This window comes from Lemur catta, chromosome 9 (assembly GCF_020740605.2).
Source record: "Lemur catta isolate mLemCat1 chromosome 9, mLemCat1.pri, whole genome shotgun sequence".
NCBI lineage: Eukaryota > Metazoa > Chordata > Mammalia > Primates > Lemuridae > Lemur > Lemur catta.
This window is the reverse complement of record NC_059136.1, coordinates 90,485,432-90,511,200: the sequence shown is the minus strand read 5'-3', so window position 1 is coordinate 90,511,200 and position 25,769 is coordinate 90,485,432. Positions and strand designations below refer to the sequence as shown.

The window sequence follows — 25,769 nt, the reverse complement described above, 5'->3', positions numbered from 1 at the left end:
ATAAAGAGATTATCTGCACCCCCATGTTTATGACAGCACCATTCACGTTAGCAAAAATACAGAATCACCTCTGTGTCCATCAACAAATGAATGGATAAAGAAAATGTGGTATATAATACACTGTGGTATATATTCAGCCCTAAAAAAAAAAAATGAAATCCTGTCATTTGCAACAACATGGATGAGTCTGGAGGACGTTATGTTATGTGAAATAAGCAGGCACAGAAAAATACTGAATGTTCTCATATCTGCAATACGTGGGAGTTTAAAAAGTTGAGCTCGTAGCAGTAGAGAGTAGAATTGTGGTTATTAGAGGCTAGGGAAGGGTAGGGCAAAGGAGAAGTTAGGGACAGCTGTGTTAATGGTTGCAAAATTACAGCTAGATAGAAGGAACACGTTCTGTTCTATAGTACTGTAGGGTGACTGTAGCTAATAATTTATTATATATTATATACTTATTTATTATATGTATATTTTTAAATAGCTAGAAGAGAGAATTTTGAATGTTCCCAACATATACAAAAAAGGGATAAATGTTTCAGGCGATTGGATGTGCTAAGTACCCTGATTTGATCATTATACATTCTATATATGTATCAAAATATCACTCCGTACTCATAAGTAAGTATAATTATTATATGTCAAAAAAATTTTTCAGAAGAATATGGAAGCTGGGCAAGGTGGTGCACATCTATAGTCCCACCTACTCAGGAGGCTGACGCAGGAGGATTCCTTGAGCTCAGGAGTTTGAGAATAGCCTGGCCTAACCTGGGCAACAGGGAGAGCCTGTCTCTTTTAAAAATAAATAAATAAATAAAAAATAATATAGAGAATATGGGGTCTTAAAGTGAGGTACCAAAGAGTAAGCATTTTCTATATTTAATCAGCATTTAGTCAGAATAAGATTGGTATTGCTAGAGTGATATATATTCTTTTGTGAGGTAGGAAAGGGTTTTTTTGTTTCATTTTTTGTTTTTTGTTTTTTCCTTTCTTGTTGAGACAGGGTCTTGCTCTGTCACCCAGGATAGAGTGCAGTAGTGCTAGTGTAGCTCACTGCAACCTCAAACTCCCAGGTTCAAGTGATCCTCCAGTCTCAGCCTCCGGAGTATCTAGGACTACAGGCACGCTCCACCACACCTGGCTAATTTTTTTTATATTTTGTAGAGACGGGGGTCTCGGTATGTTGCACAGGCTGGTTTCGAACTCCTGGCCTCAAGTGATCCTTCTGCCACGTCCTCTCAAAGTGCTAGGATTATAAACATGAGCCACCACGACCAGCCGGTAACAAACTTTATTAATGTAGAAAAACTATCCTTTTGTCTTCTATCCTACACACAAAAGACGATCCAAAAGAGTTTAAAATCTGATAAAATGAGTTTGATTTGGGGTTTTTTTTATAATATAACAGAAAGAGAAGAAAACTCTGTAATGTCGTGTGTTTTGAAATTCCAGTTTGTTTTCAGTGTCACTTCTTCATAAAGACTTTCTCCATCCCTTTAGTCTAAATTAAGCTCTTTTGTTACTCTCTCATAGCACTTTATTTCAAATTGCAGTCATTATAATTATTTAAAATTATTCATGTACAATATATTATTTGGATGTTCATTTTGTTTAGTTTCTCCGCCTGTACTAGACTGTAAGTTCCATGTATAGGAACCATATCAGTTTTCTGCACTACTATATCTTTAAGTCCTTAGTGCAGTGCATACTTAGAATTCAATAAAGACTTTTGAGTGAGTAAATGATTGAATGAATGAATGTTAACTCCCTTCAGTGTTTTGTATAAGTGCAGAATGCTGTCAATTAAGCAGCCTTAGTCTAGTGTGAAGATAAGGGAATGTTACTTAGAGCACTTGAAAATGAGTAGGAAGGAGGTGTGTTATTCAATATCCAGTGCTCCTTAGAGGGCAAGTAGGATGAATATAGAAAGTTTTTCTTTGAATTTAGGATTGAAGTTATTCATGACCTTAATGAGGTCAATTTTAGTAGAATGAAGGAATGCAATACAGATTACAGTTGCTCATGAAATGAATTAGTGAGAAAATAGAGCAAGCAGCTTTTTCCAGAAGAGTAGATCCTGTACACTTACTGGTAGCTTATTTATTTGTTCTTTCTAGGCGAGTATGATAAACTAATGCTGTGCTTTAAATATTTTCTTTGTTACACAAAAAACAAAAGTGCACAAAAACTGTACTGGATGAGTACTGTGGTAGAAGCTACCAAGGCGACCTCGTTAGTTGTCTTATAGGAGTTTAACTGTTGCATTTATTTTTCACGTTGAAATACTGAATGAGTAAGAAAGGGTGAAAAGGGTATTTTAGATGTTTTTACAACTTCCACCTAAATCACCAGTCTTCTAATTTCCCAATAAATTATAGAGTATTGAGAAATCACAGTAGGTTGTTCAGAGTACCAGAAACCCTGACTACCTCTTTTCCATATGCTTTGTAAAGTGTTTCTTAATTTCTGTGAGTTTTCTCTTAATGTTTTTGTTTTTGTTTCTGTTTTTACCTTCCAGGTGTTGGTAAATCATGCTTATTGCTACAGTTTACAGACAAGAGGTTTCAGCCAGTGCACGACCTTACTATTGGTAAGTTTTGTAAAAGAGATGGGAAGCATTGAAAGTTTTGGATAGTTTAAGTGGAAGATGCTAGAGGGGGTCCATTCTATTAGTGATGGTTCCAAAATCAGTGAAACTAGATTTTTTGCTATGTAGAGTTTAGCCTCTATAACTTTTTTAAAAATATGTGTAGTAAAAATAAATATTATCCAACTTTGCAAAAATGGTTAGATGTTAATATTTTAAGATTTCAATTGTATCTAGTGATGAACAAACAGTTGAGAGACAGTACAACACCATAGTAAGAGATGAGACTGAACCGCTTAGAAGGCTCTGCCATTAACTAGCTAGGCAAGCCTCCTTACCACTCCATCTCTCAGTTTCTCTGTCTGTACAAAGAGAATTATAATAATACCAATCACACAAGTTATTGTGAGCAGTAAATGAGTTAATAAATGTAAAGCATTGGAGTAAAGTGCCTGGCAACATGGTAAGTGCTCTACAATTACCTATAATTATTAACCAAGAGAAACTATCATTGGGCATTTTGTAGTTTTCTCGATTGTGAAGAGTAAAAAATATAGTTACTGGTAAGAAACAGTCAACAAATATTAGTTATTACTGTTTAAAATAGTGATATTGTTTATTTCTATTAATATGGAAAGATATAAAATAAAAATGAAAAATGAAAAACTTTGGACAATCATATGTTTTGGGGTTCTTATTAGTTTAAAAATTATATTTATATTCTGAAAGCTAAAGAACCTAACCGAATTATTCTTCTGTTGCTGCAGCTCATTGAAAGTTACAAATTAGTCAAATATGAAGAAAAAAGGGAATTGGAAATCTAGTTACTCTGTACAACCAATTGTTCAATGAATCTTTTCAGCCATTGACTGCTTATCTTCTATTGATATTATTAACTTACTACTTATAGCATATTGATCCTCATGTCCTGTGTATTTTTCAAATCAAAGTTAGAGCTTTTGAATCAAATTATTAGATCAATTAATAATTTTTAACTAAGCCTACATGTACTTTGTGGATATATTGAAATCTTTCATTAGCAACTACTATCAATAAGAATATCCATATTCTATTTTAATTTTGATAGTTTTAGGATGGGTAAAACAGGCAATACTGTTTCATGGGGGTCCTCGTGACTTTGTTTAACTTTGTGAGCTCATTTTTATGTAGGATGTGCTCTTTGCTCAATAGGTTTGAAACCTTGGTTGCCAACCTTAAGCATGACTCAGCCCTAAGATAGCTAGCCACACAGTTTTTGGTATAGGATACTAAACCAAAGTCTTCTTCCTTTTCATTGAATCTTACATATAAATTTCTAAGCTGTTATGGCACACCCAATGAAGAGGATGGGCCTGAGCCTGATGTAAGAAATTGGCGTAGGCTATACTTGTGGAGAGAGATGAGAGAGTAGACTCAAGAGAGTTGTTTGGAAAACTATAACTCATGTAACTGCCAGTTGGCTTTGCTCTAAGTTTGCTGATGGGAGGCACCAGGAAATTCAAAGCCAAAAGAAAAGCCAAGGATCTCTTTCTCCTTCTCTCTCAGCCTGTGTTGATTGTATATTCTCCATTGCTCTGTCTCCAGCCTCTGCCAGGCAGGGCCCACCTGTGGTCTGGCTCCTGTGATAACCCCAGTTTCTCTCTTTGTCCTTCCAGCCTGAGGTGGTAGCAGCTTGTTGCTATTTCTAATCTAAGTTGATTACCCATCTTTTCTTGGGCTTTCTTGGCTCTTCCTTTACTGTAACCAGTTCTCTACATTAAATTTCCCACGTATTAAATGCTTCAGTATGGTTTCTGTTTTTCTGGTCGTACCCTGACTAGCATATCGGGTTTTTTTTGTCCTTTCTAATTCTTGCAATTGGTTGTAAATAACAAAAGTCCACCTAAATCAGCTTAAGCAAAAGGAGAATTTTTCATTTTAAGTATTCAAATATGCAGAACCTGAGAGCAGGGAGGCAGCTGGGTCAGCCTGGAACCAGAGCTTCTCAGAGCACCAGAAATTCTGTCTCTCCATCTCCCATTTCTCCCTCATTGTCTCTCATTGTCTTCTCGTGCCTGCTTCATTTTTCTCTAGCTGTTGACCAATGTTTTTCATTTCCGTATCTCCATGGTGGGAAATGGTCATTATCAGTAGCTCCAAAGTTCATATCCCATTCAGGAGAACAAGGATTTTCTTAAACTCAATTCCAGGTTCCTTAGGGAAGAGAGTTCATTAGGTCACATTGGTTCAGGCCCACCCCTTGTTCTGTTGGCTCTGACCGTGGGCCCAGAGTCACTTTGTACAGCATGGTTAGTTACCAAGGCCAGGCGCAGTGGCTCATACCTGTAATCGCACTCTAGCCAGAGCAGCAGAGTGAGAGACCCTGTCTTAAAAAAAAAAACAAAAAAAAAACAGCTACCAAATTGGTAGTGGTGGGAGGCAATTGGGATGAATAGTCGTACATAGCTACACCATAATTCCCTTACACCTAGCTATCCTAGCTAGTCATCATGTCCTTATCTTCTCTCTACTGCAATGATGAATACCGTTTATAAAACTCTGACTTCATGATTCTTCTCAGTCTGCCTCTCTTGCTTTCTCTCCTACTTCTCCCAGCACGGATACCATATGCCACCTAGTCTTTGCTATTTGCTCTTTCCTGAACACTTAGTACTTTTCATGCCTTCATTCTTTCTCTTCTTTTCAGGTGGCATTACTTGACATCTCTGCTTACTGAAGTTATTTTCTAAATGTGCATGTCCCAACTGTAACTCCCATTTATGAGAAATGAGATATGTGTACTCATGAGGAAATATTGTTGACAGGAAAGGAAGAACTATAAAACATGCTGGAAAATAGCCAGAGTAACCGTATAGGTACTGAGTTTCAACATAATGCTCAGCACCAACTTGGGTGGTAAGTGGTAGTGTTCCTAGTAGGTCATGCATTAGAACTTAATTGTTTATGATTAAGATCATTCCTCCTAAAAAGGCAAAGTAAATATTATGGAGGATGAAAGCAGTCTCATCTTTTACCTGCTGTGTGTGGAGGAAAATTACATCCAGTGCACATTAATAAAGTGATTGTATTTTTCTTTAGGAACTGTTAGGGCTTATGGTCCAACCATGGCTTTAGAAATAATCCATTATTATAGAATAAAGATGGTGCCTACCATGAACTCTTCTTTTAAACTGGAATTTTATTTTAGACCCTATAAAGTGAATGTAAATGTGCTCATACATTCATTTTGTAAAGGGTCTCAATATTTAAAATGTTTCAGGATGTTTGAGGTAATGATACTTTTTAAAAAATCTATATATTTCTCTGAAGCAAACAGAACTATTCAGGATTAATGAACTATTCTCAAAATACTAATAGGTGCTTAGTGTTCATTGTTGGTGATGACAATCATGTTTATCTCACGGAAAAGCATTTTTTAAAGTACAGGCTGGCCCAGTTGTTCTTTCTCTCACCCCTTCCTGTCACTGCAGCTTACATTGAGTTACATACACTGTGCTCGGAGTGCATTCAGTACAGCCATTCATTCAGTCAGGCTAAATGCAAGCCAGTAGAGGCAGTAAGGATTGTTAATTCATGCTTCTGCCTTCATTGGCACAGAGCCTACTTGACATTTTTTGGCACCTATCACAGAAGTTGATTTTTCAGACAAAAACAATTAGCAGATTATCACATATTTTTAAAATGTTTGGAATGTTTGCTAAAATAGGCACAAGACAGTATCTTGATTCTCCGCATACTTGCTTTTGGCTGATGAATAGGTGAAGTAAATAACTTAAGGTTGGGTTATGAGTAAGAAAGTATTAAATGATAGAAAAGAAAAAATAAAAGACTGCAAAAGGTTAGGAAAGACTGAAATACTCTTTACCCTTTAACTGTCTACCTCAGTAAGAATTAAGATATGAATCAGTAAAGCAGTTTATAGATAGTTTCACGGACCCAGCACGCTAGAGCGGCACTACTCAAAGGGTGGTTCATGGGCTGTTGTACTGGACCAGCAATGTCAAAATTGCCTGGGAGTTTGTTAAAGAATCTACTGAATCATAATCTGCGTTTTGGCAAGATCTCCAGGTAATTCATGTGAGCATTAAAGTTTACAAAGCGTTGGAGCAATGGCTTTTAAATATTGATTATCCAGTTAGAAATATGTTTTATATTGTCTGTCTTGTGCACACATATGAGCGCATACCCACACACTCTGGCCTCTCAGTTCCTTTACTTCTCCAGGGATCTTGCTTCCACCCTTCTTCAGCTTCTCACTCGTCCTGTCACTCCCAGGACCTTGCCATTACCAGTATCTGGAACCACTCCAAAATTTCAGTTTTATACATCAGGGCTGTTTGACTGTCCCTCTCATCCTTCCAACTCACTTTCTCTAGTTCCTAGTGCTAACAATTTTTTTTACTCTGTCAGAGCTATAATTTATCCCTCTCACCCCTCTCGTGTTCTTTCCTCCTTACTCAGCTTCAGTTCTAACCTCTATGTCTTTATAATCATTCCTACATATACTCTCAGTCCCATGGTCCTTCTCTTGCTTCATCATAGCCTAAATTTCAAATGTCTGTTCTCCATGCCTGATGTGTATAGCTAGACGTGGCTGGAGAAAAACACAGAGCCATGCTCACTAGTCTCATTTTAATTTCTTGGACACTAACTTTAAACCCTTAGTACTGCCTGACAGTTGTTCTTCACTGTCCTAAGGAACTACATCATACCTTCTTTCTCTTTAAGCATGCAGCACCTTTCTTATCTTCATCCTCAGCTGATAGCCTAGGTTTCTGTTTCACTCAGAAAATAGAGGCAAGTAGACGAGCATTTTTACAGGTTTCCACCACCATTCAACCCACCTACCCTGCACTGTGTCCATAAACCCAGCCTTCTGTTTGCTGCTGTGGGTGAACTCTAGCCAAGGCCTACCCAAGGACACTGGCTTTAGTAGTTCCTTTTTCTTCTAAGCATCATTAATTTTTCTGGTTTTGATGGTTACTTTTCATTACTCCATTTTCTTTTCGGGCTTTTAAAACTTTTCTCTCATCTTAGCAAAATTCCTCAGAAAGAATTTTCCATATTTTCTATCTCCAATTTCTCTCTACTCATTCTTTTGTGAACCAGCTCCAGTCAGCCCCTCCCCATGTACATTTCCAGCTACTTACACAGTATCTTTCTTAGATGTCCAATAGACATCTCAAACTTAACATGTCCCAAATATGATTTTTTTCTCTAAAATCTTAGCACAGATATACATGTACACACCCACGTACACACACACCCATACTCATCCTTCCACTTAGATTTGTTTTTCTTCTTAACTTTTTATATAAATAAATATAAGTAAACAAATTATCTCCCACCAGTGTAAAGTAAGGTCCATGACAGGAAAGAGTCATCTATTTAGTTTATTGCTGTATCCCCAGTACCTGGTAACCCAGTAGAAACTACAAATATTTGCTAAATGAATATACTGTCTCTCTAGCTGGGAGGAAGCTTCATAAAGCAGTATTTACCATTATAGTGCTTAAAGCGTACGTTCCTTTATTTTATACTATTCAGTTATGTTGTTTACAAATAATGCTAATTATAGCCTGCTAATTCCCACTACATTTATTTCACTGCCTACTAATGGACAGTTTGACAAACATTGGTCTAAACTAGGCCATTTATATGTTGATTCCACCTTCCTACCTATCTCCCCCACTTCCTTAAACCAATCAACCTGTAAGAAATGATTACTGGAAGTGAAAGTATACTTCTGGGAAAAAGGTGGTAGAATTGAAGAAATCAGTTAAAAAAAAAAATACTCCTCATTTATTTGGGGTTCAGTTTTCTGGTAAGTTGAGTTATCTAGATCAACATGGCCAAGAACTAGGATGATAACTTACAAGACCTCTTGAACATCTAATTAAGAGCCCACAAAGTCTATGTAGCTGATTTTTAAAATGTAAATATTTTCCTATCAGAGTGTGATCATTGTGAGTATGTTGTAAAAGTCCAAAGAAAGTTAAATGCTGTTTGTAACTTTGGCCTCCACCAATGACTGTGAACAGTTTGGTGTGTGTTATCACCTTGTAGAGCTTTTAAATGTATTCCTAAACAGAGCTGTTCTAATTTTCACTCTCCCCATTGATACACTGAAGTACTCATTCTACCCTCACCCTTGCCCCTACTGAAGCTTATTAATGTTTTTAATATTTGTGCATCAGAGAGGCAAAAAATGGTTGTTATTTTGCTTTTCACTTTAATTTTTAGTGAGGCTGAGCATTCTTTTATGTTTAAGAACTACTTCTCTGTCTCCTCTCTGAATTGCCTGTTATGTCTTTGTCCCTTTTACTACTAGTTTTTTTTAATCAAATCTATTGATGTTTTTCTTTGTAGCTTTCTAGCCTTGCTAAAGAAGACTACTCTGCAAAAATTGCATATATTCTCTTAAATATTCTTTTAACATGATAAATTTGTATTCCATCTGGTATGTGGTTGTGTATATGATTTTCTTTACTCCCTACATAACTTGTGGCCCCACACCGTTAATTAAATAAGCCATTCCTTCTTTCTTGTTTGAACTAATATCATTGTCATATGCTAAATCCCATATGTAAGCAAGCCTGTTTGGAGGCTCTAAAATCTACTTTATTCATGGTTTTTTTCTATTTCATGAGGCAGTATCAAATCACACTGTGGTAGTTATGGCAGCTTTATAGTATACTTAATATTGATGAGTGTTCTTTCTAAGTTTTATTGATCACTCTAGTACATTTGTTTTTCCAGATGAACTTCATTTTGCCAAGTTGCAAAATTTTTAGTGAGGCTTTTAAATTTGTTGTTATTTATTTATTTTTTTTGAGACAGGGTCTCACTCTGCTGCCAAGGCTGGAGTACAGTGGCACGATCATACCTCACTGTAGCCTCGAACTCCTGGGCTCAAGCAGTCATCCTGCTTCAGCCTTCCTAGTAGCTGGGACTACAGACACTCGCCACCACACCTGGCTAATTTTTTTTTTTCTGAAATGGGGTGTTGCTGTGTTGCCCAGGCTGGTCTCGAACTCCTGGGCTCAAGAGATCCTCGCCCCTCCACCTCCCAAAGTGCTGGGATTACAGGCATGAGCCACCATGCCTAACCTGAGGCTTTTAAACTTGAAAAGAATTTTATTAAATTTATGAGTTAATTTGGAGATGATTTGTTTTCACAGTATTGAAATTATCTATTTATACACATAATATGTGTTTTCATTTATTTAGAATTTCTTAAATGCTCTTTAGTAAAGTTTTATAGTTCTGTTCATTCAGGCCTTATGCTTTTCTAAGTTTGATTTGATGTTTTATGATTTTGTTGCTATTGTGAGTAGATTTTTTTTTCACCATTGTTAAATCATTTTGCATGTTCTAAGTAGACAGTTGGGTCTTATCTTACATTTTTTCCCCTCGGCTAATATTTATGCCTCTTAGTTTTGTTGTAATTTTTGACCAAAATCTCTGGAATAATTTCTGAGTTGAGGAAATTTTCTCAGTTTAATTTGAATTATTCTAGTGTTTGTTGTTTTGTTTTCCATAAAAAATTAAGGACATTACTTTTTGTATATAGTTTTCCTTTATTTATAGAATTAAGAACAGTCAGGCCATCTTCCCACAAGCCTCCATTTTGAACCTCTGCAGTGTGTAGGTTCCAGGAATAGGGGATTGGAATCCGTATGTTCCCATGCCATCTAAGGAAGGCTTGGCCTGGCTGTTTGCTTAATACCTAGTTCTGTTTTCTGCAGTGGCATCCCAGCTGTGTACCCCAGCAGCCTGGAGGTTCTGGCCTTGCCATTACAAGGAAACCTGAATGGGCTTTCCCAGCCTTCCCTAGGGGAAAGAGCCACATTTTCCCCTCTGCACGTCTCCGTACCTCCACAATCACCTGGCTCTGACAGGTGGCTCTCTCTCACAGGGTCTGTCATCATTAGTCATGTGGATGGTGGTTTAGAAATTCTGGTGCATAATATGGAATAATAAGCATAATAGCTGACATACTGGATACTTACTGTGTGCCAGGCAGTGTTCTGTTTTATTTGTAAAAAGCTTTTTAATGTTGAAAATAAATCTCATGAGCTAGGTATCATAAATACCATTTTACAGATGAGGAAACTAAGACACAAAAGGGGTTTAATATTAGGTCATTAAATGTGAATTGTCTGATTTCAAATCACTAGTTTACTGTATCTTAAACAAGAAGCAGTAGAATTAATCAAAGTATGTGCCTAAACTATCAACACAATTTTGCCATCTTAACGGTAGCTTGTTCATGCCAGCAGTGAGGAAGCCTGGAGAGCAAGTGGTGAGGAAATCCTGAAAGGCGTTTTCCACAGCTTGTTGAGAATGGAACATTTTTCCTTGCAAGAAGGGGTCCAAAACCTGGAAAAAGTGATAGTCAGTTGATAGGAGTTCATAGGAATAACATGGGTGACAAGAGAGTTTCCAAGTCCGGCTTCTGTAGTTTGAGCAGCATTATCTCTGAGACATGTGGTCATTGTCTTGCAAGAGAATTGAACTGTCTCTTTTGACCAATCTCAGCTGCATAACCACAAGCATCCTCATCATTTCGTCAAATTGGTTGCAGTAGCCATCCTCTGTAATTGACTGACCAGGTTTCATGAAGCTGTAGTGGATAACACCAGCACTGGACTACCACACAGACAACAGTAACTTTTTTGAATGAATATTCGGTTTTGGGGACTGTGTTTTGGCACTTCATCTTTATCCAACCATTGTGCCAAATGCTTGTGATTGTCAAAAAGAATCCATCTTTCATCACACGTAACAATGTCATAGAAATGATTTGCCTTTATGTCATGACAACAAAGAAAGGCAAGCTTCATGACGATTTCTCTTGTGACGCTCTTTTAATTCATGTGGTACCCGTCTATCCAGCTTCTTTACCTTGCCGATTTGTTTCAAATGGTCCAATATTGGAATAGGAACATCAAGTCTTGCTGCTAATTCAGGTGTAGGTTGAGATGGATTCACTTCCACTACAACTTTGAGCTCATCATTATCCACCTTGGTCTCAGGTTGCTCATGTGGCTCATTTTCAAGATTAAAATCACTAGAACGGAACTTCTCAAACCATCGATGTACTCTGTATATGTTAGCCAAATCCTTCCCAAACATTTCATTGATATTTCGAGCTGTCTGCGCTGCATTGGTTCCATGACAAAACTCATATTCAGAAATAACATGAATTTTTGACTTATCCATGGGCTTCACAAAAATTGCTCTAAAAAAATTTTTGAAAGATAATCACAAACCGAACTGTGTGTTTGAAAGAATGAGGATGTAAAGTAATAAAAGTAAAAAAAAAAGAAGTGTTAAAATGAAATGTCAGAGATATCAACTGTCAAACTTAGTACTTAAGGAAATTGGACATTTCATACTTAATAACCTAATACTTTGCCCCAAGGTCATACAACTAGTAGATACTGATTATGAGTGCTCAGGAAATGGTATAATTATTATGCAAGGATGATAATGATGTGGAGACAATTAGAAAAATGTATGCTTACAATCTGAGTATTTTTTTCTGAAAGGTTGGAAGTAACATATCTAAAAAAAATAAGTATCACTCTCTGACAATGTGAGGTAAATGAGGTCTCAACTTTGTCTCCACAGAAAATTTCTCTGGCAGCCAAATTGACTGTTAATTGCAAAGGGATCTGAGAAGAGAGAGCCTCAAGGATATAGGGAATGGTGATTTATCCCATTAAAAAAAAAGATAAGGAGACATTTCTAAATGGGATTCTCAAGCATATACACACTTAAGGAAAAGGATTTAAAAATTTTAACAACCCAGAAAAGAAATCAGGATTATGTTTTTTGTATTTATTTCTGAGACTTCCAGGACACTTTAGGATTCAGTATTTTCTTTTGCCACATAGAATACAAGGGTAAAAACCTACATTGGATCCAGTTAAGAGATGGTATATGGGAGATAATTATGTTTCTGAAGCTGACATTGAAGTCCGTCTGTTTTTGTTTCATTTGATGGGAAAACAAAAATCATAGTTTTTCAGTAATCAACAACACTTGTCTATTTTTCCTTTTGAGATATATGTATATTTTTCTTCCTACACCATTCTTTATCTCATGCCAAAAATACAGTAGTCTTTTAACTGGCCTCCTTTCCTCTTGTTTTTTTTATTCTCTGTCCTGACCCTATTGATAAATCAAGTTAAAACATCAATTGTTTTATGACGTTTCCCTGCTTTAGAAACATTCTTGATTTTCATATAACAGATTTATTTTAAATTGTATATATTTTAAAAGAGGCAAAATCTTTGTTTAAAGTCTTTTAAGCTTCAACGACCTCTCTCTGCTTATTTTAAATAAAGAGATAAACATATGAAAATCCAATTCTGGCTAAGTTAAGCAAAAGGGAATATGCTAGAATATCTGGAGTTGTATATAGAACTCACAGGATGTTAGAAACTTGGGCTTGGGAATGGAAAGGAACAAAGCATCTTAGAAGCCAGGAAGCAGGAGTTCTAACAGCAGACCTACAGCAGGGGCGGTCTTGTTAGCCTTTCTTTCATCTGCTAGGATGGAATGATTGCCTATAAGTTCAGTATCTTTATTCCTCTGCTCAAGATGTCGGTTCTAGAGAGGAAGCATCTGCTTGCCCTTGCCTGCCTACCTTTGGTATGAGAAGTGTTCAAGGGTCTGTTTCTAGTTTGTAGTTGCTTTTTGTTAAATTTGACATTATGCATTGAATTCAAGAAATTTTGAATCCCAGTGAGTGATGCAGATAGTTTTGGATTGTGGTTAAAAGCAAATCCATCCTTGACAATGGAAGGAAAATTAGAGTTTCTCTCTCTTCTCTGTCTCTCTGTCTCCCCCTACTTTGCTGGTAGAAACAATAGATTCATGAAAAGGCTTCCTTCCACTCTGTTAGCTATCTTGTGTACACATAGGATTTAGTGCTTTAGCACATTCCTTTTAAATAGTGGATATTTCAGAGAACATTTGTATCATACTGAGCAACTGATTTCTTCCCTCAACTACTTTTGTTTTCCTGTCATTAATGGGTGGTAGTTTTGTGTGTGTCCCTATTCCATGGCACAGAACAGATAGGGATGTGTGTGTGTGTGTGTGTGTGTGTGTGTGTGTGTGTCTATATATATGTAGATAGGTAGATATATAAACACCTGAAATAGTTTTATGTGGCACAGTTTTACAATTTTCCATTTTCCAGTGCATCGTGGACTTCTGGATCTCTTTTTCTCTACCTTTGCTGTATTTCTGAGCCTGAGAAACATGGGCATCATCTTAGTTTCTTGATATGAACTATGCCTATAGGATGGAATAAGTATTAAAATGTAGAGTAAAACCCCATCAAGTTTTATATCATGGGAAGACAAATCACCTTTCTTTCTCACCCTCCTAATCACAGTTGGAAGAATTACAGGAGATACTGAAATAGAATTCTGACACTGGGAAATGTATGGTTTTCTGGGAAACTAGAAGCTGTTTATCTGCCAGGGTGAAATCTAGTTTCTTGAGACAATGTGTGTCTTCCCTTCATCCTGACTTTGATCTAAAAACTGATAGAACACACTCCAGACAGTAATGATTTGGTATAAGTGATAATATCACTGTCAGAGGCTTCTTTACAGCTGTTTGCTATTCTAAAATTATCGTCTATTTTCCGCTCCTATTTGATGATTGAATGAATACTTTCCAAAGAGATAATAAATGCAAGTTAAAAAGCCATAGTAGTAAACTTGTAAGTATAAAGTCTATTTTTGCTTTGACCTGCGATCTTATTTCCTGTAATTTGCCTAAAATTATAGTAAGTTGAAAAATGTCTGCAGAAAGTGCATTTCAGCATTCACTATTTAGTGAAAATATGGGAACAACCTAAATTTGTACCTAAACCTAAATAGAATACCAATTTAGTAAATTACCTGTACACAAAGGAATGTTGTGCAGACATCAAAAATAGTGGTGTAGTTTTATGTTTATTGATTTGTAAGGATGTTTATGATATGGAATAATGTCCATGACATTATTAAATGAAAAGCAAATTGCAGAACAGCATTAATATGTTCTCATTTATGTAAAATTGTGTGCTTATTTCTGCATGTGTTTTTATTCATGGAGCACTGTCTGGAAGTATGTTTAAACAGTACTTATATTTAATGAACTGATTTGGAGATTTCTTTTCTAGTTGATTATCCATGCTGGGAATCAAGACTATGATGTTGAAATTCATCTCTTCCTTTTAGTGATTTTTATACTATATAATTGTAGTTTTTAAGAAATTTTAGTATTTAAGATTTGTTAATAATAATTATGGCTCTAGGATCTTTTCTTTAGTTGTTTTTATGTTACTGAGCCTGTGAAACATGAAGACCACAGTTGGTTTCTTAATGTTGACTATTTCAGACTTTAGTATCTTAATATTTTAATTATGTCATTAGCTTATGTCTTATTAGCACTTCTGCCTTAGCTTATATATTTTCTAAGACTAGGTACTGTACTTGTTAAAGTTTATCTGTGTATCACTTAGAATAGCATGTACTAGAAATAGACAATCTGTTTTTTTAATCCTTGAATGTGAGATATATACCACTAGTGTATATATACTAGTTTGTGTAACAAATCGTTTTCTACTCTATTCAGGTGTGGAGTTTGGTGCTCGAATGATAACTATTGATGGGAAACAGATAAAGCTTCAGATATGGGATACAGTAAGTATAACAAAAATACATTGTATGACCTAAGTAAAGTTGTTTTATAAGAGTACATTGTATATTTGTTTTGATGTTATTTTATGCCTGTTATGGTCAGACACTAATGACCTGCAGCCATAAGATGAAATGTGGTATTAGAGATTAGTTTTTCTTTCTTTTTAAAATTTTTTTATTTTTAAATAAGAGATGGAGTCTCACTGTGTTATCCAGGCTAATCTTGAACTCCTGGGCTCAAGCTATCTTCCTGCCTCAGCCTCCCAAGTAGCTAGGTCTAAAGGCACATACCACTGTGCCCAGCCCAGATTGGTTTTTCTTATCCAGTGTTTTGAACAGGTGTGCCCCAGGTATTAGGTGTTGGTGAGCATATCTGAGTGAATGATTGGGCTATGTGGTCTAAATGGTAGTGTTCTAGAAACTATATTTTTAAGAAAAACAATCAGCATGTCGCAAGTACACATATGAAGTAAAATAAGAATATGAATACTATCAAGTAACTTATCCTGCCAGCTTATTGATTTATTTTTAAAGTTTGATTTATTCCCAACCACTTGAAGCTTGCTTGCTTCTAATCTGTATCCTAATTCTGTCATTTACCCTTGTTCATTGAGTACGTATTACATGCCATGCTATATCGGTTTTAGTGGTGGTTTCTCATCTGAACCACAGAATACAGAAAATGATTTGGTGCCTGTTTTCTCTACTCTTTCATTTGAGATGCATAAAAGTGAAGTTACTGTATTATATACGATGGATGCCTTAAGGTAGCGGTTTTCAAATTTTTCGGTTTCAGAACCCCTTTCTACTTTTAAAAATTAATGAAGACCCCGAAGAGCTTTAGAGTTTTATGTGGCTTAAAGCTATCAATATTTACCATATTAGAAATTAAAACTGAGAAGCTTATTAAATATTCAATCACAATTCATTTAAAAATAACAATAATAAACTTAATACTTGTTAGGGTGAACAATGCAATTTTAGTGGAAACTATATTTTTCCAAAAAAAAAAAAAAACTGTTCTAGTGAGAATAGAGGCATGATGTTATATTTTTTAAAATTCTGTTGTCTGCTTAATAGAAGATGCTGGATTCTAATATCTGCTTCTGCATTGAGTCTTACATATGTTATTTAGTTGAGGTATAGGAAGAAAATCCAGCCTCACACCAGTAGGCAGTTGGGAATGGAGGACTACCACATGGACCCTTAACGAGTCTCACAGACTGGGGGTTCCTGAGACCAAGTGAGTTGCTGAAGGCTGTTACAGGGCCTAGGTTTCCCCATATTGCTTATGTATCATGCAGTTGTCCCTTAAATGGTAACCCTACATCTCTATCTTGCCTGTCCTAGAATTATCCACTGGACCCTGGGTCCTTGAACTTTTCTTACCACCTCTTCAGTGAAGATTCATACTTTAACTGTTTCTTAGGATTTCCCCTCTGAACCTAAAGCATCTCAAAACTTTTTCGATTTATATTCTCTCAGGCAACATGATTTCAAAACTGTATGGCAAACAGAAAAATAAAATATGCAAAGTCCCTTCTTTCTTAGAGGTTTAAAATTAATTATCTCTAACCAAAAGGAAGCATTTTCTACTTCTGTATTAAGAATTTCTGTCATCTTTTTCAGAAATGATTTACATAAACTCAGTTGCTTTTTTAGCTAATAACCTGTGTAACACACATCTTTCAGTATAGTGTAGTGTGAACCAGACTACTTACTGTTCTTTAATAAATGTGTTTTTCATACCTCATACTTTGCATAAATGCTTACTTTACTTGAAGTGTTTTTTTCCGCTTTTCCATTTAAGACCAGCTATAATGTGAACTCTTCTGTGAAGGCTTTCTGAACCCCATGGGAATAACTGATTCTTCCCATAATAGTTTATGCATATTTCTGTTGTAGTCTGACCCCATTGTCATCACAGGTTTTTGTTCACATATCTGCCCTCCTCAGAATTAACATTATGAGGGAAGGAACCAACTATATCTTATTCCACTTTGTGTCTTGTGTTCTTAGCTTGTTGACCAAAAAATACAGTGATTGGTAAACTTTACTAAGTGAATGAATAGAGAATCTCATTCTTTCTAAGCAATTTGTGGGATCATTGGATGTGTTCAGGAGACAAGTACACAGTTTCAAAGAGAAAAATTTAATATAGTAATGATAATTATGTAATATTTTAGGCATAAACCACCTCATTGTCTGTACTTTATTCTAGTTTATTCAATTGTTCTTCTGTCCTTAAAGTGTTCCCTTAAATAATCTTTTTTTTTGAAACTTGAGTAAGCCATACACTCTCCAGTTGTCTCTTTTGTGGGTTAACTAGTCATACATTCTTTTGGTAGGAGCCTCTTATTTTCAGTTTTACATGGCAGTGATCTATCAAAAGAAATCTAAAATAATTTCTTATGCTAGACAGTATGAGAGAGAAATAGAAGAAAAATCTTTGTTTGCAAAGAGGGCAGAGGGCTAGTTTTTCTCTCCTGTGTCTGAAAAGGAGAAACTGTAGCACCTTTAAAGACATCATAATGCCCAAAAAAGAACTCTGGGGCTTCCATGTGGAGGACTCTGGAAACCAATGGTCTGTTCCAGATTTTAAGGACTATTTGAAAAAGTTTAACTTATTTCTTTTAAAGGTTATTTCATGAGTCTTTGTCTTATGGTTTTTCCTCTTATTTTCATGGCTTTTCTTCTTTCGTACCTACCTTCCAAAACTTTTTAGTAAATGTAATCTGATACACATTAAGTTTGGTATCATGCTTAGTTTATATTTGAATGAAACAAGATTTTCCGTACTGTTAATGTTTTACAGTGTGTCTGTACATTTTGATAGCTAGTTATGATTTTAGTAGCAAGGGTTATATCATTTCTGACCCAGAACAATTACAAAACCATCCTAGAGTCCTCCAGGGGTAAATTAGCCAAATGTCAGGATTTGTTTCCTCAGCCTTAAAGAAATAAAAAATTTCCTTCAATGTCCAAGTCTCATTATCTTAGGATATTTGTCATCCATTGTATATTCATTTTCACTTCTCCAAAAATTTAAAGTTAAGAATTTTCCTTGCAAAATTTTCACATCCATCACCTTTGCTTTCTTTTGCAAATAGTAAGTGTATTCCCACAGATATTCCTTGGAGGCCTTAAGGCCATCAGTCAGTTTCACAGCTGGAGAAGCAGTGATAAGCATCTATCAGTGCCTACTTTAGAGTACTTTCCCTTGGCCCTGTGATGAGTGACTTTTTTTTTCTTCTATTAAAAGCCAAGGCCAAAGGTGTGAATATTCTTGGTGTCTGCCAGGATAAGTCAAAGAAGAAATGTAAGTTGCACCTAGTTCCTGTTCATTGACTAGCAGAAAAAGGGCAGAAGAAATGTATTCTCACTGTTAGACCCTGTCTCTACTCTTACTCATCTTTTGCATTTTGTCATTCTTTCAGTCACCTTCCCAGCATATTCAAATAGATTGACTCTTCATCCCACCCCTAAAATTTGTAATATGAACATTTTAGTTAAGTCTATGTATCTGTTCAACTTCCCTAGAAATATTTCTATTTTAAATTTACAAATATTTTTCTATCAAGTAAGAATTAGTGAAACTATTTGACAAAGTTATGTGGAAACTTAACATGCTAAAAGTTCCTTCCCAACAAATCACAGGCATTTTTTTTCCATCCTTTGAAAAACGTGTTAGTTTATATTCTTGAGTTCTTATCAAAAAACTGAGTATTATTTTCTCTCAATGCATCAGTAAGGATGGACCACCAGATGCAGTGGGGCCAGGGAAAGGGCCTAGGGCCTGGAACCTGGATCCAAGGGCTGGAAACAATCTTGCCTTTCTTCTCTGTTTCCATCAACAAACTCCCCACCACCACCCTACCCAACAGGAGTCCATCCTTGAAAGGCTTAGAGCAGCGGTCTCCAACCTTTTTTTCACCGGGAGGGACTGGTGTCATGGAAGACAATTTTTCCACAAACTTGGGGGGGGAGCGGTACAGAGCTTAGGTGGTGATGTGAGTGATGGGGAGCAGCTGTAAATACAGATGAAGCTCCACACACTCTAATGCCGAGTGGCTGCCCGCAGCCTGGTCCCCAACAGGCCACAGACCCGTACTGGTCCACAGCCCAGGAGTTGGGGACTACAGGGTTAGAGGTCCAACTGTTTTTTCACCTTGAACAACCACAGGGACAGGAAATTGTCTTACACATCTCATTCTACTCTAATGATTACCTCTTACACAGGTAATATGGCAGCATTAAAAGAATCTGAAGTTGGCAAATCGTATCCTCTTTAAGTCTTTTTTTAAATCCACAAATTTTTTTAAAGCATTCAGCATCTACTTTTCTTTCTAGACTAGGTCATTAAATATGAAATGTCCAGTTTTGAATCAAGTGTAGTTTATTGTATCTCAAACAAGAAGCAGTACAATTAATCAAACTATGCACCTAAACTGTTGACACAATTTTGCCATCTTAACAATAGCTTCTTTATGCCAGCAGCGAAGAAGCTTGGAGAGTGAGTGGCCATAAAATCTCAAAAGGCATTTTCCACAGCTTGTTGAAAATTAAATATTTTTCCTTGCAAGAACTGGTCCATCATGCCTGTAATCCTAGCACTCTGGGAGGCCGAGGTGCAAGAATCACTTGAGGTCAGGGGTTTGAGACCAGCCTGAGCAAGAACTAGACCCCGTCTCTACTAAAAATAGAAAAAATTAACTGGGCATGGTGGTAAGCACCTGTGGTCCCAGCTGCTCAGGAGGCTGAGGCAGGAGGATCCCTTGAGCCCAGGAGTTTGAGGTTGCTGTGAGCTAGGCTGATAGCACTTGCCCTGGCAACAGAGTGAAACTCTGTCTCAAAAAAAAAAAAAGAAAAAACAAATGTCAAAGTGAAATGTCAGAGATTATCAACTGTCAAAGTTAGTACTTAAGGAAATTGGACATTTCATACTTAATAACTTAAATCTTTCCAACTCTTGTTTTCCTTCTCAGATTCTACTTAAGTTTCTTTAGGAGACTCCCTGAAAAGGCCCAGAATTAAATAGTCTAGGTTGGCTTTTTCACCATCCTTGCTTGTGGACACGGAGGCATCCTAAAAATCACTTTGATTCTGACTAATCCTACTGTCATCTAAAACAGAAGCTTTGTTCATGCATGTAGATTTCAAAAGCTTTTTCCTCAGTGATAGCAGTTCCTTAATCACAGGCCTAGATTTTTAAGTTGAGTCTGTTTAACAATACCTGAGATTTAATGCTTGGGCAATGAACAGTTTATTTGGCTATTTAGAATTCCTTTTTTCCTTCTTTTTGGTTCTTATCTGTGTTCTACATAGTTGGTGTTGTCAGATAGATGACTAGCAATGAAAGTAAGGGAAATATTACTGTAATATTGATTCTCACAAATCTTAATTTTCTAACTTTATTGGCTCTCTGGGATCAATCAGGGTAACATATTTGAGTGCCTACTATAAATATATTTCAGTACTCTGGAGTTAAGCTATCCCTCAAGGAGAACTAAGGAGGAAAAAAGATAGGCATTTCAGCAGTATGTTCATTTTATCTAATCAATACTATTAGAATCAAATGACTACATGAAAGTGCTTTTGGATTTGTGAGGAGAAAAGGATAACTATGGGCTGTGTGGTTAGACAAGCTTCCTAGCTTTGTGAAGGAATTAGAGGCTTGAACTGGTCCTCAAAGGAAATGGAAATTGGATAGGTGGAGGGAGGAGAAAATAGTTTCTCAGGCAAGATATTAAGCAGAGGCACAAAAGCAGGAATATTCAGACTATAGGGAAGATATCAGTAGAAAAAAAAATTGACTGATGAACAAGGCAGTTACTGAATAAGAAAAAATTTTCAAGAGACAAGTAGAAATCTAATTCCCAAGAGCATAAGACTTTAAGTCAGGGTATTTAGTGATATTTGAGCTATAGCTTAACATGTGTAAAGTTGTATTTTATGGAAGTAATAGGAAAGGAAGAGGAGTTAAGATTACCACCAATTGCCAGCCAGAATTGTTACTACAAAAATTGTTATCAACAGAAAGATTCAGACACGTAGGAAAGCCAATTTGGGGGAATCTTTATCCAGCAATTGGAAGTAAGTTTTAAAGTTATGGCACAAAGGATCAAGTTTATTTGCTTTGGCAATCTTCCCATGGAAAATGAAGGTCTATAAGACTTCTTTCACACAAATGTTCCATGACTCTGATTTTAATACTAAGCATCAATAAAAATGAACATGTTCACTATCTCTTGGGGCAAACTTGCTCTGCTCTACTTTTTTGCATGTCTGGGTATCTTGTCGATTTGTTTGTTTGTTTGTTTGTTTGTTTTTTCATGAAATCAAACAGTTACCTTGTGAGCTGATGGAAGCTCATTGTCCACTGTAGCCCCCCCAAATGCCAGTTTGTTTTCTGAAGCTATATTCACTTAGCCAGTTATTCCTGTTTCATTAAATGCATTTTTCTTTACACCTGAAACTACTATCAGAAATCCCTTACTACAGAGAATTCTGTAACCCGTTTGGTTTTAAGCTTTCAGAATCCTTTTTAATCAACACTATAGTGAAGAGGATCAAATACAAGATCTGTAATTCTTAAGTTAACATTCTTTTTCACTTAAAACAATATAGGTCAGTCAGTTTGGACAAGTATATATTAAAGTACTTTTTAAAAACCAGATTACTTTGTTTTAATATCAAGATAATTGACCATTGGACTAACTTTTTGCGGTTAGTTGTTCTGTAACAGTTTACATATAGTTAGAGAAGCCATAATAAAACACTTCATTGGGCAAGACTTATTTTAAGGCTACCAATACCATAACCACAGAGACTAGGCCAGAGTTTGTGATGGTTTTCATACAAACGGGGGTCTCAAGAATTTGGAAACTATTCTGAATACTGATCTTTATTATAAAATAATCGTAGATTTTAAGATGCATATAGCTATATGCATAGTCTTCATTTGGAATGTGTGATTTTTTATTTGCTTGAGTTTTTATTTGATTTCAAAATGGGAAAAAATCCAGATTCAGTGGATTCAGTATGAGGTGATGCATTGTGTAAGTTATTTCCATGTTGGAAGTATGTTTTTTGTTCTTTGCAAAACAATTTGAGAAGAATGGGATTGGTTCTAGAAATTTGCTTTTCTCTTTTTCCTAAATTTATTTTTCCTTTTGCTCTATTACTATATCTTATCTGGGCTGTAAACATGGAAGTTTTAGATCTTATAAGTGCTTTTCCAGCAATGTGTTCATTTTAATTGATCCTATAGAATGTTCTAGTGAAATTGTTTTAAAAAACTTTACCATTCTGGCACTCTACAAGGCCAAGGCAGGAGGATTGCTTGAGCTCAGGAGTTTGAAACCAGCCTAAGCAAGAGCAAGACGCCATCTCTACTGAAAAATAGAAAACTTAGCCAGGCACAGTGGTACAATCCTCTAGTTCCAGTTACTTGGGAGGTTGAGGCAGGAGGATCACTTGAGCCCAAGAGTTTGAGGTTGCAGTGAGCTATGATGACGCCACTGCACTCTACCCAGGGTGAAAGAGCGAGATTCTGTCTCAAAAAAAAAAAAAAAAAAACTTTACCTTTGCTCAGTGGTTAGCCATGGGAGACTTAAGAGCTCTAAACCTGATTTTTCTTGTGAACTAATAAAATATTTATCTTTTTTGTATTATAATAGTTCCTCGTTATCTGTAGAGGATGCATTCCAATACCCCCAATGAATGCCTGAATTTGCAGATAGTACCAAATTCTATATGTACTTGTTTTTTCTGTTTGATAACTGAGATGGCTACAGTTTGAGCATTCCTAATATGAAAATCCAAAATTTTTTGAGCTCTAACATGCCACTCAAAGGAAATACTCATTGGTGCATTTTGGATTTCTGATTTTCAGATTAGGGGTACTCAACCAGTAAGTGTAATGCAGGTATTCCAAAATCCAAAAGAATCTGAAATACTTCTCATCTCAAGCATTTTGGACAAGGGATACTCAACTGTTACTAAGTGATTAACTGGGTGGGTAGCATAGCACATACAGCATATATGCTGGACAGAGGGATGATTCACACCCCAGTAGGATGCACAGGATTTCATCATGCTACTAAGAAAGGCGTGGGATTTAAAACTTAGGAATTTTTTTTTCTAGAACTTTCCATTTAACATTTTCAGACTGTGGTTGGCCACAGGTAACTGAAACTGCGTAAAGCAAAACCACAAATAAGGGGCAACTGATGTATTTACCACAGAATCCTTTCTTGGTACATATGATTTCCAATGAAATGGATTTTTTCCATGCTAAGCAATTAAAAAAGATACTCCCAAAACTCTTTTATTTTTTAACTGGGATTTGAAAGGACTATTTTTGAAAGATATAACAATTAATTTCATGCTTTAGTATCATCTAGTTAAAACCTCAAACTATATGAAATGATTTAGCTATTTTTACAGCCTTTTTATATGATGCTTTTCTCAGTCTCTAATTTAGCATAAGACTTTATTCTGTGCCAAAATTGGTTACCAAGAGAGGGTCAAATTGTTAGTTTCCACATAGAAGTTATTTTCACTGAATCTTAGAATGTTAGGATTTACAGCTCTCCACTCATTTAGTTGGGGTGGAGTACTGACCATTTTATGCACATGACTAAGACATTAGGATGTATTCTTTCACTCAACAGGCTTTCTCTGAATGCCTGCTATGTTCCAGACCCAACTCTAGGCACTGGGAGTGGGAAGAATGGGAGGGAGGGAGTGTAGACGAAGGGCCCACAAGAGTAAAATGTTGATCAGGTAGAGCAGCATGAGCTGTCCGTTGCATTCTGAAGGTAGGAAGGGCTAAATATTTACATTGGAAGATGAGAACTCAACGTGGAAAACTGAATATTTTTCAAGTTAGTAGATTTTCAATACAAAAATTGTTAAAACTGGCTTTATGTTTACTTAATTAAAATGTTTATTTCTCAAGGTAGAAAAGAAATGATTAAAAATGAAAAAGAACTTTTGGTTAGAACTGTCTGTCTCAGTTTTAAATGCAGAGACAATAGTCATATTCCATACCAGCCATTCTTTAAAAACAGAATGTTAGTACCATGAGTAAAAGAGAAAAATTACATAGTTTTGCATAATCTCATGTATCTGTTTCATAGTGGATATAAAGATGACTTTTACATCCTGTTGCCTTTTGACAAGCATTATATATCAAATACAGAGAAAATTGATTAAGTGTGGAGAAAAAATTTATATAAATTAATTTCAGAACCATTTTCTGTTTTTCATAATAAAATGATTGCTCAAAGAATTTCATCTGATGACTGTTGAAAGCTCGCTGCAGTTTATGATATAACTGATAAAATCTGCATCCTTGGCCTTCCAACAACCTTTACACCAGCAGATGGTGGGCGTAAAGATGTCATTCATCATTTATTTACAATGGGCTTTATTTATTCTAGTGTCAACAGCTGCCCCAGGGAGTGGGTTATTGAATTCAAATGTGAGGCTCTGGGTTATTTGCTTCCTTTCAAATTTGTCTTCAGAGCTTAGTTGCTAGGAGTCCATTCTGTCCTCTAATAATGATTCATGTATTGTGAAGCCATTCAGTAAATTGGGTTGTCAGGGATTGCCAAAAAGGGTTTAGAGGTCTAGGGGCGGTGGGGGTGCAAGGGTCGGTGCAAGAGCTGCTACATGTGTGTCTGGTTGACTTGAGCAACAGCGGGATTATGTGACTTTTTCCTAAGACTCGTGAAGTTAAGTTTTCTTCTCTCCCTTTATGAACTCCTCTCATACCTGCCCATATTCTGAAAAGAATAATATGAAAATGCAGGGCACATTGTATTAAAGAAGACTCTGAACCTTTTCTTTCTTCACAGGCAGGGCAAGAGTCTTTTCGTTCTATCACACGGTCATATTACAGAGGTGCAGCAGGAGCTTTACTAGTGTATGATATTACAAGGTGAGAACTTGAAAATTTTTTACTTCAGTAGTCAGTACAGAGAATTTTTCTAAATAATTAAGGTTACCAGTAATAAAAGAATAGCTTTGCCTTTATGCCCTGGCCTTTAAAATTACATACCTTGAATCAAATTTAAATATAATATAGAAATCTGCAACTGAATTCTTTTCTTATTTAAATAAACACACCCCAAATTGATCAATTTGGTGATATTATTTATTCGTTGGAATTTTCTGAATTGTCATTACCCTTAATTTATAAACTGAAATGTAATCAGTGAACTTTATGTTTAGGAGAGATACGTTCAACCACTTGACAACCTGGTTAGAAGATGCTCGCCAGCATTCCAATTCCAACATGGTCATTATGCTTATTGGAAATAAAAGGTAAGAAAGACTGATTTAGAGCTCACATTGCATTAATGATGAAGACTGGGGATTACTATTTATGTGATTACTTTTTTTGTACATTTGTCCAAATGTAAGTTACTGGCCTCTTAAATTATAAAATTTTAAAAATTCTAAAG

At 36.0% G+C, this 25,769-nt stretch overlaps 1 protein-coding gene across 1 annotated transcript in view; it reads left to right on the top strand.

Moving 5' to 3' along the window:
- RAB2A (RAB2A, member RAS oncogene family) overlaps positions 1-25,769 on the top strand; it is an 87,788-nt gene that overhangs the window by 33,807 nt on the left and 28,212 nt on the right. The window contains exons 2-5 of the mRNA XM_045560967.1: positions 2,519-2,590; positions 15,233-15,300; positions 25,161-25,243; positions 25,537-25,629. Of these exons, the coding sequence (XP_045416923.1) occupies positions 2,519-2,590; positions 15,233-15,300; positions 25,161-25,243; positions 25,537-25,629 (316 nt within the window). The remainder of the gene's footprint in view (positions 1-2,518; positions 2,591-15,232; positions 15,301-25,160; positions 25,244-25,536; positions 25,630-25,769) is intronic.